The sequence below is a fragment of the Lagenorhynchus albirostris genome, chromosome 3, assembly GCF_949774975.1.
Source record: "Lagenorhynchus albirostris chromosome 3, mLagAlb1.1, whole genome shotgun sequence".
NCBI lineage: Eukaryota > Metazoa > Chordata > Mammalia > Artiodactyla > Delphinidae > Lagenorhynchus > Lagenorhynchus albirostris.
In genome coordinates this window covers 26,136,755-26,150,249 of record NC_083097.1, presented here as the reverse complement: position 1 = coordinate 26,150,249, position 13,495 = coordinate 26,136,755, and the positions used below count along the sequence as shown (strand labels likewise).

The window sequence follows — 13,495 nt, the reverse complement described above, 5'->3', positions numbered from 1 at the left end:
TGTATCTTCTTTCTTTGCAAAATGGGCATCATCCTATCACTTGCTCCAACGAGTAAATTAAAATCACCAAGGAATCTTCCCCTGTAGCTGTCAAACCATCTTATTCCAGGGCCAGATGTACTTTCAGAGCGTGGGACAGAAAACTTTGCCTCTTAAAGACTCCACAGCCTTAAGTAGTACAAGAGAAGAGCTTCCTAAACAGATAACATTTCCCAAGTATGGGAAGACTTTCTCCAACGTCCTAAAGACTCCACCAATCTCCTGGATAAGAAAACCCCAGTCTTCCAAAACCCTCCCCATGTACAATAGTCATCCTGCTGGTTTTACTGAGCACGATTTATTGTACTAGACATAGTACTAAGCCCCACATGTGCATTATTTCATCATTTAATCATTGTTATCAATAGATATTTGTTCTTATTTCACAGATGGGAAATCAGAGTCTGAGAGGGATGATTTTCCCAAGGTCGACCAGCTGGTGAGTGGGGAAACCTGGGGAGGCAGCCCCGGTTGTCTGGCTTCAGAGCTGCAGCTCCTGACCACAGCACTCTCCTGCTGGATGTGCCCTCCATGCTCCTCCTGCTCCCTCTCCATCCAAACCCACTCCCTTCAGATCAGAGGGCTGCAAATGATGAGGACATTCAAGAACAGCTTTGAAAGGGCTGCCTCATAGTGATCCCCACTTCTAACCGTAAGGAACCCACCACCAGGGAGTAGAGTCACCTTATCAAGTCCTTGCAGCATCTTGAGTGCTACGGTGGTCAGCACTGCTTCATTGCTAAGAGCAATCTCTAATCCCAAATCAAAACATTTATCTGCAACATCACTCCTTGAAAATGAGCAGTTATCTCCCAGGAACTGCCAGTTAGGCACTCAGCCATTAGCCAAGAGCATCCCATCAGTCCAAGAGGCAACCCAAAGGAAATACTAGTGAAAGTGTCTACTGAGTAAATACTCACACCAACCAGCCAGCCCTGTGCTATGTCCTTTCCATGAACTGGCTCATTTAAACTCAGACCACGTTGCATGTGCCTAATGACTTCTTGTTTGACCCCCCCGCCCCATATCCACGCTCCACCCTTTTCTACCCTGCCTTTTGTCCCAGGAGGCTCACACAGATGAACAACACCAGTGGGATCCCTTGCCCCTGGCTGATTCCCATTGATGGGAAGCTCTGGTAGGAGACGGAAGGGAAGGAAAAGATTGAAGTCAAGGTATTTCTGCACTGTTTTTCTCTCTTCAAGGTCTTCTCGGGTTAGATGAGTCCCCCATCAAAAGGTCACCATGATTTCCAAGGTGCCCTTCTCTCTATGATCCTCTCCTTCTGGGATATAGGAGACATCCTCACAGGAGCCCCTGAAGGCTTGACAAAACTTACGCATCTCAGAATATCTTCAAACTTCTCTTTTCCTGTCTCTTTCATATATACCCATCGTTAAAATCCTGGTGTGCAGTAATGGATTAACTTGGCAGGTTTGGGGTATTCAATACCTGTGCATTCCAAAGAAAGAAATGTCCCTTGACAAGCTCCTGGGAGGTAACGTCTAAGCTCTTGAAATATCCTGCCTGGTAAGAGTGTCTTTGTATACCTGGGGCCTTGGGCCACACCAGATAGTTTATGCTAATAATGTGATCTATGATGGCGGCTTTGGGCCATGTGTTACTAGTTTGGTCTCTGAAAGGACTGGATACGTAGTAACTAAGGTCAGCTACACAGGCATGGAGTGCTTGTGTGACTGACCCCCAATAAAAAATCTGGACACCAAGGCAAACTCGCCTGGTTAACAATACTCCGTTAAGTGTTGTCACACATCACTGCTGAGAGAATTGAGTGCTTCTGTACAGCTCTGCTAGGAGAGGACACCTGGAAGCTTGTTCCTGGTCTCTCCTGGACTCTACTCTATGCACCCTTCACCTTTGCTGATTTTAATCTGATTCCTTTCATTGTGATAAACTGTAACCGTGAGCTCTGTGAGTTCCCCGAGTAAATCACTGAAGCTGACAGTGGTCTTAGAGACCCTAACTCACCCAGAAAACAACAGAACAGTCCAATCGTAACTTACTGCCATGGTAGGTTGTCACATGGGTAGAAAACAGAAATATGTTCATTCAGATAAGATCCAAATGGATCTTCCAGGATGGGGAAACTGGCGGGGTGGGGGATGGTCTAAAGACATTTCTAAGCATCTCAAGGGTCTTCTGGACTGTGAGTCTGTGACAAAGGTCATATGGCACAGGCAGATGGAAACATAACCAGGACCTAATCTCTGTTGCTCCGATTAGAGGTGAGATGCTAGGTTGAATGAAAAAGAGGGTCTAACTCAATGTGACATTTCTCATACTCTTATAATGTACTGTTTCTCTTCTTTCTAACCCAAGTTTCAAGGAAAAAGGAGAAACTTTGAGCCTGAGTCTTCTAAGAGATAAGGAAGCAAAAAGAGAAACATATAAATACCAAAAAACTTCAACTTAGAGTGTGTATTTTCCCTCTGTAAGATAAATGCCACTGGCTAATCACCACAGTAGGACTCACAACCCTCAGCACCTGCCGATCCCAGCATCAGGCGTAAGTGAACCACAAGAGTTCCGCATCCTGCCCCCACGCCAGCCGGCACTCCCCACTCACCTGGCCCCAGTGACATCGACTCCGACCATCAGCTGCCCATTCAGGGAGAGGATCTCATCCCGCAGTCGGACTTTCCCACTCTTCCCTGCCGGGCTGTTCTTCCTCAGCTCTGTCACCCAGATGCAGCCCACATCCAGCACGGGGCCCTGGTGGGTTTTCCTCTTCTTGCCCCCTCTGCGCTTTTCTCCGTAGTCCCCGAAAACAGGGATGTTCCCAAAACTAAGGCCCACAGTCTCTGCGTCCCCCAGCTCCTTGGCGAGGTACACAGTACAGATCTCCATCCCCGTGGGGCTGTGGTCAGGTGGGACCGCACTCTCGTCCACAGCAAAGTTCAGCTGGATGTACTCCTGCAGCTTCCGGATGGCCGCCTGGCAGAGGCGCTGCTCCGGCCCGGCCCCGCCCTCCCGCAGGCTGTTCTGCAGCCACTGGTAGAGGAGGGGCAGGTGCAGCCCAGCATTGTCCTGGGTGATGGGCATGGCTGGCGACTCCCAGACGCCAACATCATGAGAGAACCTACTCCTGGGGGCTGGGCCCTGTGGGGCCCCTCGTCCCACGGGAACGCGGGCTGTCCTCAGCTTTGCCTGTGTTCATGTTCAGGCTGGCAGACAAGCCTAAGGAAGACCTAATCTAGTTCTGGCTGTTTGCTTTGGCAAGAGGAGGATGGGACACAATTAAAACAACAGTGGAACAATCACTGGGCCCAGAGTGTCAATGAGGGAAGGAAGGAAGTGTCTGACCGGTCCGCGCTTGGTTCATTTCACAGTGGGGCCCGTGCAAAGGACCTGGAAATGAGGTGTTCCACCAGCAGCGACAGGGCTACCTCCCCTGGACTCGTTCACACCTGGAAGAGGAAAAACAAAAAATTCCGGTCACAACAGTGAGCCTTCTGACACAGCATGCATGGCAAGAGAGTATTACAGAAGGACTGTGTTTGCTTTTTAATTTTTTTTTTGTGGTACGCAGGCCTCTCACTGTTGTGGCCTCTCCCGTTGCAGAGCACAGCCTCCGGACGCGCAGGCTCAGTGGCCATGGCTCACGGGCTCAGCCACTCCGCGGCATGTGGGATCTTCCCGGACCGGGGCACGAACACACGTCCCCTGCATCGGCAGGCAGACTCTCAACCACTGCGCCACCAGGGAAGCCCTGTGTTTGTTTTTTGAGTCAGGAACCTAATGCCCGTCCCCATTCCACGGCTTTGTTCCCTCCGCCCTGTGCACACACACATGTACACACACACACTCATACACAGATGCACACACACAGTTATACACAGATAAACAGATGCACATATAGACACACAGATACACACAAAAATACACCTGTACACACAAATGCACAGATACACACGCACGCACACACACCCTTCCCTCAGACAAGAAACCTCCGGAATGCTGACCTTCCCCAGGAAGTTTCCCTGATCAGCAGGGAAATGAGACGGCTTTTGCCAGGACAACCCCCATCAACTCACATCCACCCAGGAGGCTCTGTGTGACAAGACTCCCTGGAAGATTGTAGAGGGGTTCTGGACATATTTAAGAACTCACATTCCTGGGAAGTTCAAGTCTATGTCCATTTGCCTTGATCAGCCCAAGTGTATGCACAGGAGGTCTCTCCATTCCAGAACTCTGCTCTAACAGTGCTACCAAGAGGAGAAGAGCCGCTCAACACTGCAGAGAGATGCAGGCTCTCCCCTAGACCACCGCCAGTCCTAAGTTTAGTCGAGGGTCCTGGCTTTATCATGTAGACTCAGAGGGTATCATGTCCCTTTACAGCCTATAGCTTTAGTTGCCTCGCTTCTTTTTCTTTGGTAAACTGTTGAAACCAGCCTACACTTAGGCCAACCCAAAAGCCATCTCCTGCAGAGAGATGTTTCTCCAAGCTTCTGGGGGAGCAGCCCTGGCCGCTCCTTGGCTTGCCCTGGACACACTGCTCACACAGCCATGCACCCCCTCCAGGCTGCACACGTCTGCGGCAGGTGCAGCTCCCCAGAGGGGGCGGCAATGATCCCCTCCCACTGAATATGCACAGCGCCCAGCACACAATCCATCCCCCCTCGGCGATAGGTTAATTGAATTCCATGGCCAATTCTCCTTCTCCACCAAAGAGATTTTCACCTCCATCCCCTGTAAACACAGAAAAATGACTCCTTTCAGTCTCTTCTCAGAACTTCACGTTCACCCAGAGAAAGTCAATATAAACTGTACCATCAAAGATGGAAAACATTCTCGAGCCTTCTCAGGAAGTGACTTAACAAGGAATAATAATAAATGGGAGAGGTGTCAGAAGCCACCGTAAAGAAATTTCCAATAGAGTTAACTTGTGAGTTTCCAAAGAACTTGAGTGCCAGCTATTAACTGGTCCCAAATAAACCAAAAGCTTAGCAAATATCATCTACATAGTCATGTGCCTATTAAAAAGAAAGGCAAGATCAAAGAAAAGGTAATCCACACATGGACAAAAACTGAATGTCTCCTTTGGCCAAAATACATAACACCTTTCACTGACAAGTAACTCCACACAGACGTATTAAAATCTTATGAATAAATCAAAACGTTTTCCATCAGGCCTCACAACTCTTATTGAGTCTCTGTTTCCTCATCTGTAAAATGAGAAAGTTAAGCTAAATGAACTCTAAGTTCTCTCATACTCCACAGAGAGGTTCTCAAATATAGGGGCAATGTCTGGTTCGTCAATACGTTCCCTACCTCAGCACAGTGTCTGTCACCTTGTAGACTCAATAATTTAAAACACTTTTTTTTTCTTGGCCACGCTTTGCAGCGTGCGGGATCTTAGTTCCCAGACCAGGGATAGAACCCATGCCCCCTGCAGTGGAAGCGCAGAATCTTAACCACTGGACTGCCAGGGAAGTCCCTAAAACAATTTTTTAAAGATGGTTTCAAATTAAAATTTTGATGGTGATTCAAGGTGTTAGTCACGGTTCAGGTGATTCCATACATATGAAAACAGAGTAAACATCTTGGCTAAGGTATTCATTAAATAATTCTGATTGAAGAGAACCAAACTTAAGAGTAGTAGAGAATTTTTTCCCCAATGTCAACTTGTATTTAAGCAACATGTATTATTGAACATCTATTAAGAACCAGACCTTGAACTTGGCACTGAAAATATACTATCAAAAAGGCAAACTCCTTGTCTTGAAGGCATTCATAGTTTAGTGGGAGATGCATAAATAAACGGAAATTAGTGGGTAACAAGTCTATGACCACCCTCTTAACAGAATTAATGAAGGCACGTTCCTGGCAGCCACGTTCACATAATATAAGTCCCCAGCCCCTGTTGATGGGTCCCAGGCTGAGCATCTCATGCAATCTGGAACAGACTTCTCTGAGAATGGAGAGACCTTGAGAGAAGGGATCTAGTCTCCAGGGTGTGGCAGGAACTATAACTTTTGAAATAGGACCCCTGGATGGCAATATTCTACCTGCTCTGTGAACTGAAGAGCAAAGGAAGTCATCCTGATTGGTAGAAGGCAGAGGGGCAAGACTGGGGAGAGAGAATGCTCTAGCTTCCCCACAGCATCCGGGGTTTCACCCATCCTAGATGGGGCTCTACTGCCCTCCCACCTCGATCTGAAAGACCCTATCAATTCTTATAATACATTACATTTGAAAATTTTAACTACTTAAATTTTAGAAAAAGAGAAAGAGAAAAGGTAAAGCAAAACAAAACTAAAAACAAACAAAAAAAACCCTTTAAACTTTACCTTGAGTTGTTTTCTGCTCTTTGCAGCTCAAAAGTTTTTAATGAATACATTGGAGGTGAGCAAAGCCGATTGGCTCAGACTGGATCATTTGTCTATCAGTAGTCTAACTGGTTATCGCCAAGGGGGCAGGGTCATGAGGTATCAATATGGCTGCTGGGAGCCCACCCTCTGGCCCTGAATGTGGTGAGGGCAGAGAAGGAGTTTTCAGAAAAGGAAAAATTATTTCAAGTGTACAGACACCCTCAAAGAGATTTAGTCTTATTAAAGTGTTCATGGGCTACATAACCTGTCAATTCCATACCTATAATTAGGAATTTTCCAGTAATCTTTCCAGTCCCCTATTTGATCAACTCCTTTTCTGCGATTTTCTATAAATCAAGGAAGTAGAAGCATTCCCATACACTGCAACATTTTGAGATGACTCAAGGCATATGCAAAGACACACAATCTTACAATACTACTGTGAAAAGTGTGGTTCTTCCACAATATCCCATGAAACATTCCGATACCAACTATTCCAGTGAACAGAATGTTGACCCAGAGAAGACACAGAAGTCTGAAAATGGTTACAAATAACAACATCCCTCCATGGCTGATGTGTGTAAAGGTCTAAAAATTTCTCATCCTGAAGATCAATCCATTTCAACAGGGAGTAGAATTTGTGGACATGGCGGTCTGCTGCAATGGTACGGATCACTTTTGTCTACCATACATAATTCTCCAATTAGCTTCCTATCTCAAGCAAACAACCATGATAATTTAAATTAATTTTGAGTAGCTTGAAGCTGACAGCCTTAACATTAAAAATAAATGCTTCTGTCCCCGAGGTAATTTACTAATGTGGTGTTAGAAGCGACCCAAGTTCTTGGATCCCCTTTTAGCTAAGCCATGTTTTTTCAGCAGGGTGACATTACCCACAAAACTTAGATATTATAATGGTTAATGCCCCACCTCCCCTGCAAAGCTCAATCCCACCTGACAAACACTTATTGCTTAGTATTTAATTTCTTGTGTTAGAATTTAAATTAAATTAAAATTTCCTCCGGGGTAAGAGGAGGGGGACAATAACGGAAAAAAAAAAAAAAAAAAAGGAGAGAAACAGTGAACTAAGTGAAACCAATCATCTGCTTAAAGTCACAGACTCAGAGTCACCTGAAATCCAAGGCTAAATCCTGAACCTGGCAGGAGGTGTGAAAAGGTCTTCTGGCTTATCCAGATCTTGCCTCAAAATCTGGTTACACCGGACTGTCTTATTGTACTAAATCCCGCTTCCAACTGTCCTGGATTCTAAATGTTCTCCTACTCGAACCTCTGCTAAGTTCAAATTCCTCAACCTCCGTCTAATCTTCCTTCCTCCTGGATAGGACTCCTCTCTTGACTTTTAGAAAATGCTCACATTTTAAAAGGAAACCAATGTCGATTAAATATTTACTACTGATTTATTCCACAGATGTTCACTGAGTGCCCATCACGGGCTGGGCCCTGAACAAAACAACGTTCCTACAGAGCCTCATGAAGCCTGTGATCTGATGAGGTGCATTAGTAAACAAAATACGGTAACATCAGATGGTGATTAGCACTGTGAAGAGAATTAGGGTAGCATCAGAAGACAAAGAGGGATGGGTGTAGGAGGGGATTAGGAAAGGCCCCTCTGGGAAGAGACCTGAATAAAGTGAGAGACGAGGTGAGAGAATAGCTTTGGGAAGGCTGTTCTCAGCCAAGGGGACAGCAAGTGCAAAGACCCTGAGGTCAGAGCCTGCTCAGCTGCCTGCAGAGGTAAGAGAGATCAAGGAGAGCGTGGCTACAAGGAGGGAGTGAGGGGAAACCTCCCCCTGTGCTGGCTGCTTCCTCACTGTCTCATTCATTCTCCCTCCGATCCCCATAACCACCATTTAATTGTCACAACAATACTGCAGGGAGATATACTGTTAGTATGCACTTTTTAAAGGCTCAGAAAAAATAACAGAAAGAGAGAAGCTAAATAATTGGCCTGAGGTTTCACAGTAAGTAACAGAGCCAGGACTAGCACCCAGACCCACGGGGCGGGGCCTTGCCCTTCTACATCAGCACGCTGCCTGCCTGCTTCTGACAACCTTGCCTTTCTGCACCTGCGCCCGACTGCCCTGGACGGGCACCCTGCCTGGTGATCTCTGTTCCACCATCGATGGACCTCCTATGACAAATAAGCAGGTAGCTTGAGCCAGAAGCTTGTGACTGTCTATGTGATAGCCATTCCCCCTTTCTTCCTTTATTTTCTTGGACGTGGTGATGTATTCATCTAAAACCCAGCCTCTCTTGGAGGAGGTATGGATAGCCCTACAACAGACTTCTGGCCAATGAGATGAAAGTGGATATTCTGGGTGGGGTTCATGCCAGCATTCCTTAAGAGCAGACATGGAAGAAAAAATAACCCCCCACGTCGCTTAATGACCGTTATTTGGATTTTTCAAAATCCAACCGATTAGCTGAATTAAACTCCAAACAAATACACAATGTGGTACCTAGAAGTGGGGAAACTAAAAGTAACAGAACCTGGGACTTCCTTAGCAGTCCAGTGGTTAAGACTCTGAGCTTCCACTGCAGGGGGAGCAGGTTCGATCCCTGGTCAGGGAACTAAGGTCCCGCATGCTGCACAGCGCGGCGAAAAAATAAATAAGCAAATAAAATAAAAGTAACAGAAACTAAAATGCGGAACTAGATGAGCAAGGGGGGCGGGGAGGGAGATGCCAAGGACTTAGATACTGTAGGCTAGAAAGGTGACACTCACTGTACTATGAAATATTTGGTTCACCTGGTAGCTGCTGTGCAGTGGAAAGTCGCAGACATGTTGACTGAGACCGTGGTGTTAGAGAAATTGGTAGGAAAAATGCAGAATATTGGTGGTGCTTTATCACTCCCAGCAAAGTCCTGAGCTCCTCAGCTGGCAAGTGAGAGGGGAAGAAATACCACTCTACTAAGGAAGGCACGCTTGACATTCAGCCTACGATCTGTCTCCTGAGAGGCCTGCATTCGGACCCTGGCAGGGCTGAGACAGGCTGATTGGTTAGAAGGGGGCGAGTGGTGCCCTATCAGACAGAGGTTGTAAGCCTGCTGCCAAAGATGTGGTCACGCACCGGAGGCCACTGTTTCGGCTATGGCCAGCAGCATACGTTCAGTAGCGTACATTAAGTTAAAATTTAGGGACATGGGCACAACTCCTGAACTGGAAAGGAAAAGAAACAAGTCATCAGGAATTGCCCAGAAGCCTACTAAGTTTGGGAGGGAACTCTATTGCCAAAAGACCCCAACCTGATCTGCAGCAATTCACATCAATGAGCAGTAGGCTTGGTGATGTGTATAGCCCCAGAGAAGGTATCCTCCCCATGCCCACCACAGAAGTGGTCATGGGGAACAATGAATGAGGAATAGCCCCCAGACAGAGACAAGGGCCCTGGAGGGCAAGGAACAGGAGTTCTTGCCACAAGAATGAGGGGTTGGACTCTTGCTATTCCAGGAGAATTTGGTCATTGCTAACGACAGTGACTGCTTTGTTTTCCATCCCTCCTTTTATAAAGGAAAGTTTTTATTGTAGCTATAGTACACCTTTCCCAGTACTGCAGGTTAGATGTGTCGGGGCTGAATTGCAAGGAGTTATATCCAGAACTGACGGAGAGGACCACACATCACCCAGAGATCCAGGGCTCCAATCTTGATATGCTAACTCTATGAGGCTTGAGAGCCTTCTCTCTTGAAAACAGAGAGTCTATCCCACATACGGAAAGAAGGGTATGTCTGAGGAACCACAGGAGGGAACTGTGGCTAGCTGACTACTAGAATAGAAGAGAAACTTCTATTCTTCCCTAACAGAAATCCATCTGTGTTGGAAGAACAAGTACCCAGCCAAAACACTATGTTTGTTAGTGTTCCTTCAGAGAGGGGTAGCCATAACTAGTGAAGTCTTGGCCCGTGAAGTTGTTGGGTGGCTCTATCAGAGAGGTTCATTTTTTATGAGAGTTCTTTTTCTTCCTTTTTCATGCTTAAAATGCACATGTGATGGCTGGAGCTGTAGTAGCCATCTTGTGACCAACCATAAGACAGTGGCCTGACTTCCTTGAGCCGCTGTGCCAACCCTAGGTGTTCTACCTCCAGACTTATTACATGAGAGAAAAACAGGCCCCCCCCCACCTTCAGTCCTGTTAATTAGTCATTCTGTTACAGGTGAACAAAATCCCTAATGAAGGCATTGCTTTAACTCGCTCTTAACCCTCAAGTTCAAGGTCCAGAATATAATCCTGAGTGTTTTAACATCAGCCCTTCTATTTTGTCAATTAGCAGCTATCACTGAGTTCCTACCTTGATATGGGGGCATCACCACTCCCACCGAAAACAACAACAACAACAAACAGGGCATGTTTCTATCCCTTAAAGAGCAAAAGCCCGCATGAATCCGTCCACCACCTGCAGTCCCAGGTGTTAACAGACAAACCTACAACTGATTGAGAAACATGATAAATCAAATGATTGTGACTCCTTTAGGTCAGCTTATGTTTTGGAAGAGCAAGACGTTGGCTAATGTTTAACTGTCTACGTGACTGGCTCTAGACGAGCGGAATGGCTGTGTATGAGACAGAAGAAGAATTTGATCGGCCTTTGTTTCATGCAGCAAGGATCAGCTGTGCCAGGCATGGTGCTAGGCCAGGGAAGAAATGATGACCAGCCCCGTGGAGGCCGTGGTCTGCTGGGGAAAGAGATCACGGAACGCAGTGTGCGAAGGGCCATGAAGCGGCACATTTTGCGGGCACGTAATGGATTCTGGAAAGTGAGGCTTTCCAAGGTCTGTGCTGGGGTTTTAGGGGATGGGAGAGCTGTTCTCATAGAATTAAAGAAGGTGAGGACCTAGAGGGGCTCTCCGGGATTACTACGTCCAGCCTTCAATTAGACAAATGAGAGAAATGCAGATCAAGACAGGACCCAGATCCTTTAGTTTCTGGGTCTGATGACCCGTGAAGAGTAGGAAAAACGAAAAAAAGAGATGAATGAAATGAAAAAGAATGACCTGACAGCTAGTTTGAGAATCTAGTGCTTGAAGATATTCTGTGTCCTGATACGTGGACTATTTGTTCAAATTTTTTAAAAATGGGAATGAGCAGAAATTTCAGAAATTCATGAAACATCATGAATCTTTTCTCTCAAGATGAGGGCAAGAAAACAGTTGGGGACCAGAAAACCAAAATGGATATTATAAATTATTTCCGCTTCCTATGTACTTCTAAAATATATCTGCTGTGGCTTCAAATACTGAAACAAGTTTGTACGTCTGCAGTTTAAGATTGTTTACTCAGAATGTCAGGCATTGGGCAGTTCTGGATTAATTATATATCTGGAATCTAGGCGTCTAGATTCTGAAAGAGTACGATGATTGGGGAAAGAGGGCATTTATGAGGCAATGTACATACTTGTGAAATGCCAATTCAACACTTTGAAACAGCTGCTATCTAACAAATGGGTAACTGACTGAGACTTCTATGTGGGCAGTAAGACTTTCCTGAGGTCACTGTGGTTGCTCATTTTAATGTGACCATCCTGCCCACTCTGTATGAATTGGGCAGCCATGATGCCACCACCTGTCATCTGCAGGCCTGTAGATCATGCCATCAACATACAGCATGCATATAAGTTCTTCAACTACACTGGAGTTATTCTTTTTAATGGGTAGTTATTTTACAGTTGTTCCTTTCAGAACAATTGCACTGTTTAGATGCTTCTGGTGTTTAGACTTTTCTCACTATATTTAAATTCTTAGCATCCAACTGCATAGGATCTGAGCCCATCGTTAATTAACAATGACTCAAGTATTTCTAACAGCCAATGATACACTCCACCATTAGCTAGCTGTAGGTCCCCAGGCAAGTCATTTAGCATCTTTGAGGCTCAGTTTCCTTTTCGGCCAAATGAGGCAGTTCTACTAAGTTTCCTTTCAGTTTGAGCAGTTTGCTGGACGTTGGAGCTGAGTTAGCAAGTCAGGGATGGAGTCACTAGCCTCATTAAGAAGCATGTACACCACACATGGAAATTTTAAACTGCAGAAAAGATGGGCCAAATTGCTTCATCAGATTTTGAGTATTTGCCAAGACAAAGGGGCAGGGGGGCCCTGGGTGGTTTACGTTCATGTGCTTATAACTACAGTTCAGCCTTTCCAGAAGACAAGACGAAATATATCCTACTGAATAAAAACTCTGTGGAGTGGCAGAAAGAACCAAGGTTTCAGGAAGGGGGAAGGAATTTGCCTGAGGGGGGTGTGGGAATGAGAGGAAATCCGGTGTTTCCATTGAGGACCTGCAGACTTTCCAATCTGGCAAAGGCCTAAGTTGTGCAGAGACCGGCCTCCACTCCCTCCCCTCCCAGACTGCTTGCAGCCGTCAGGGCTGCAGCGCCTGGTGCGGGGAGAGTATCCTCAAAGGAAACCAAAAGATCATGGAGCACAAAGGTTCATCCCCTGTGCCTCTCTGAGAAGCGGCCCCTTTTCCCAGGCCTCGCTGTGGGAAAGACTCAGACAATGGTCATGAGAAGCAAGTCAACATCCATGGAGTGACAGGAAAGGAATCCTCATTTGACCTCTTCCAGGCGGGACATCAGAATTAGGGAAAGAGAGACTTCCCTGGTGGTGCAGTGGTTAAGAATCTGCCTGCCAATGCAGGGGACACGGGTTCGAGCCCTGGTCCGGGAAGATCCCACATGCCGCGGAGCAACCAAGCCCGTGCGCCACAACTACTGAGCCTGCGCTCTGCAGCCCGCGAGCCACAACTACTGCGTCCACGTACCACAACTACTGAGCCTGCACTCTACAGCCCACGAGCCACAACTACTGAAGACCACGTGCCTAGAGCCTGTGCTGCACAAGAGAAGCCACCGCAATGAGAAGCCCATACACCGCAACGAAGAGTAGCCCCCGCTCGCCACAACTGGAGAAAGCCCGTGTGCAGCAACAAAGACCCAAGGCAGACAAAAATAAATTTAAAAAAATAATAATAAAAAAAAAATTAGGGAAAGATTGTGAAGGCGTGTGATACATGAGTCCGCGTGTTCTCAATGGCCCCCAAGGCTACTTGTGTGTCATCTTGGCCTTTAAAAGGGGAGTGAAACCGAGCACGACCCTTTGGGGCCCT

The 13,495-nt window shown here is 46.5% G+C and overlaps 1 protein-coding gene across 1 annotated transcript in view; it reads right to left on the bottom strand.

Moving 5' to 3' along the window:
- PDZD2 (PDZ domain containing 2) overlaps nt 1-13,495 on the bottom strand; it is a 378,282-nt gene that overhangs the window by 235,282 nt on the left and 129,505 nt on the right. Inside the window, exon 3 of the mRNA XM_060146915.1 lies at nt 2,627-3,467. Coding sequence (XP_060002898.1) covers nt 2,627-3,102 — 476 coding nt within the window. The 5' untranslated portion in view covers nt 3,103-3,467. The remainder of the gene's footprint in view (nt 1-2,626; nt 3,468-13,495) is intronic.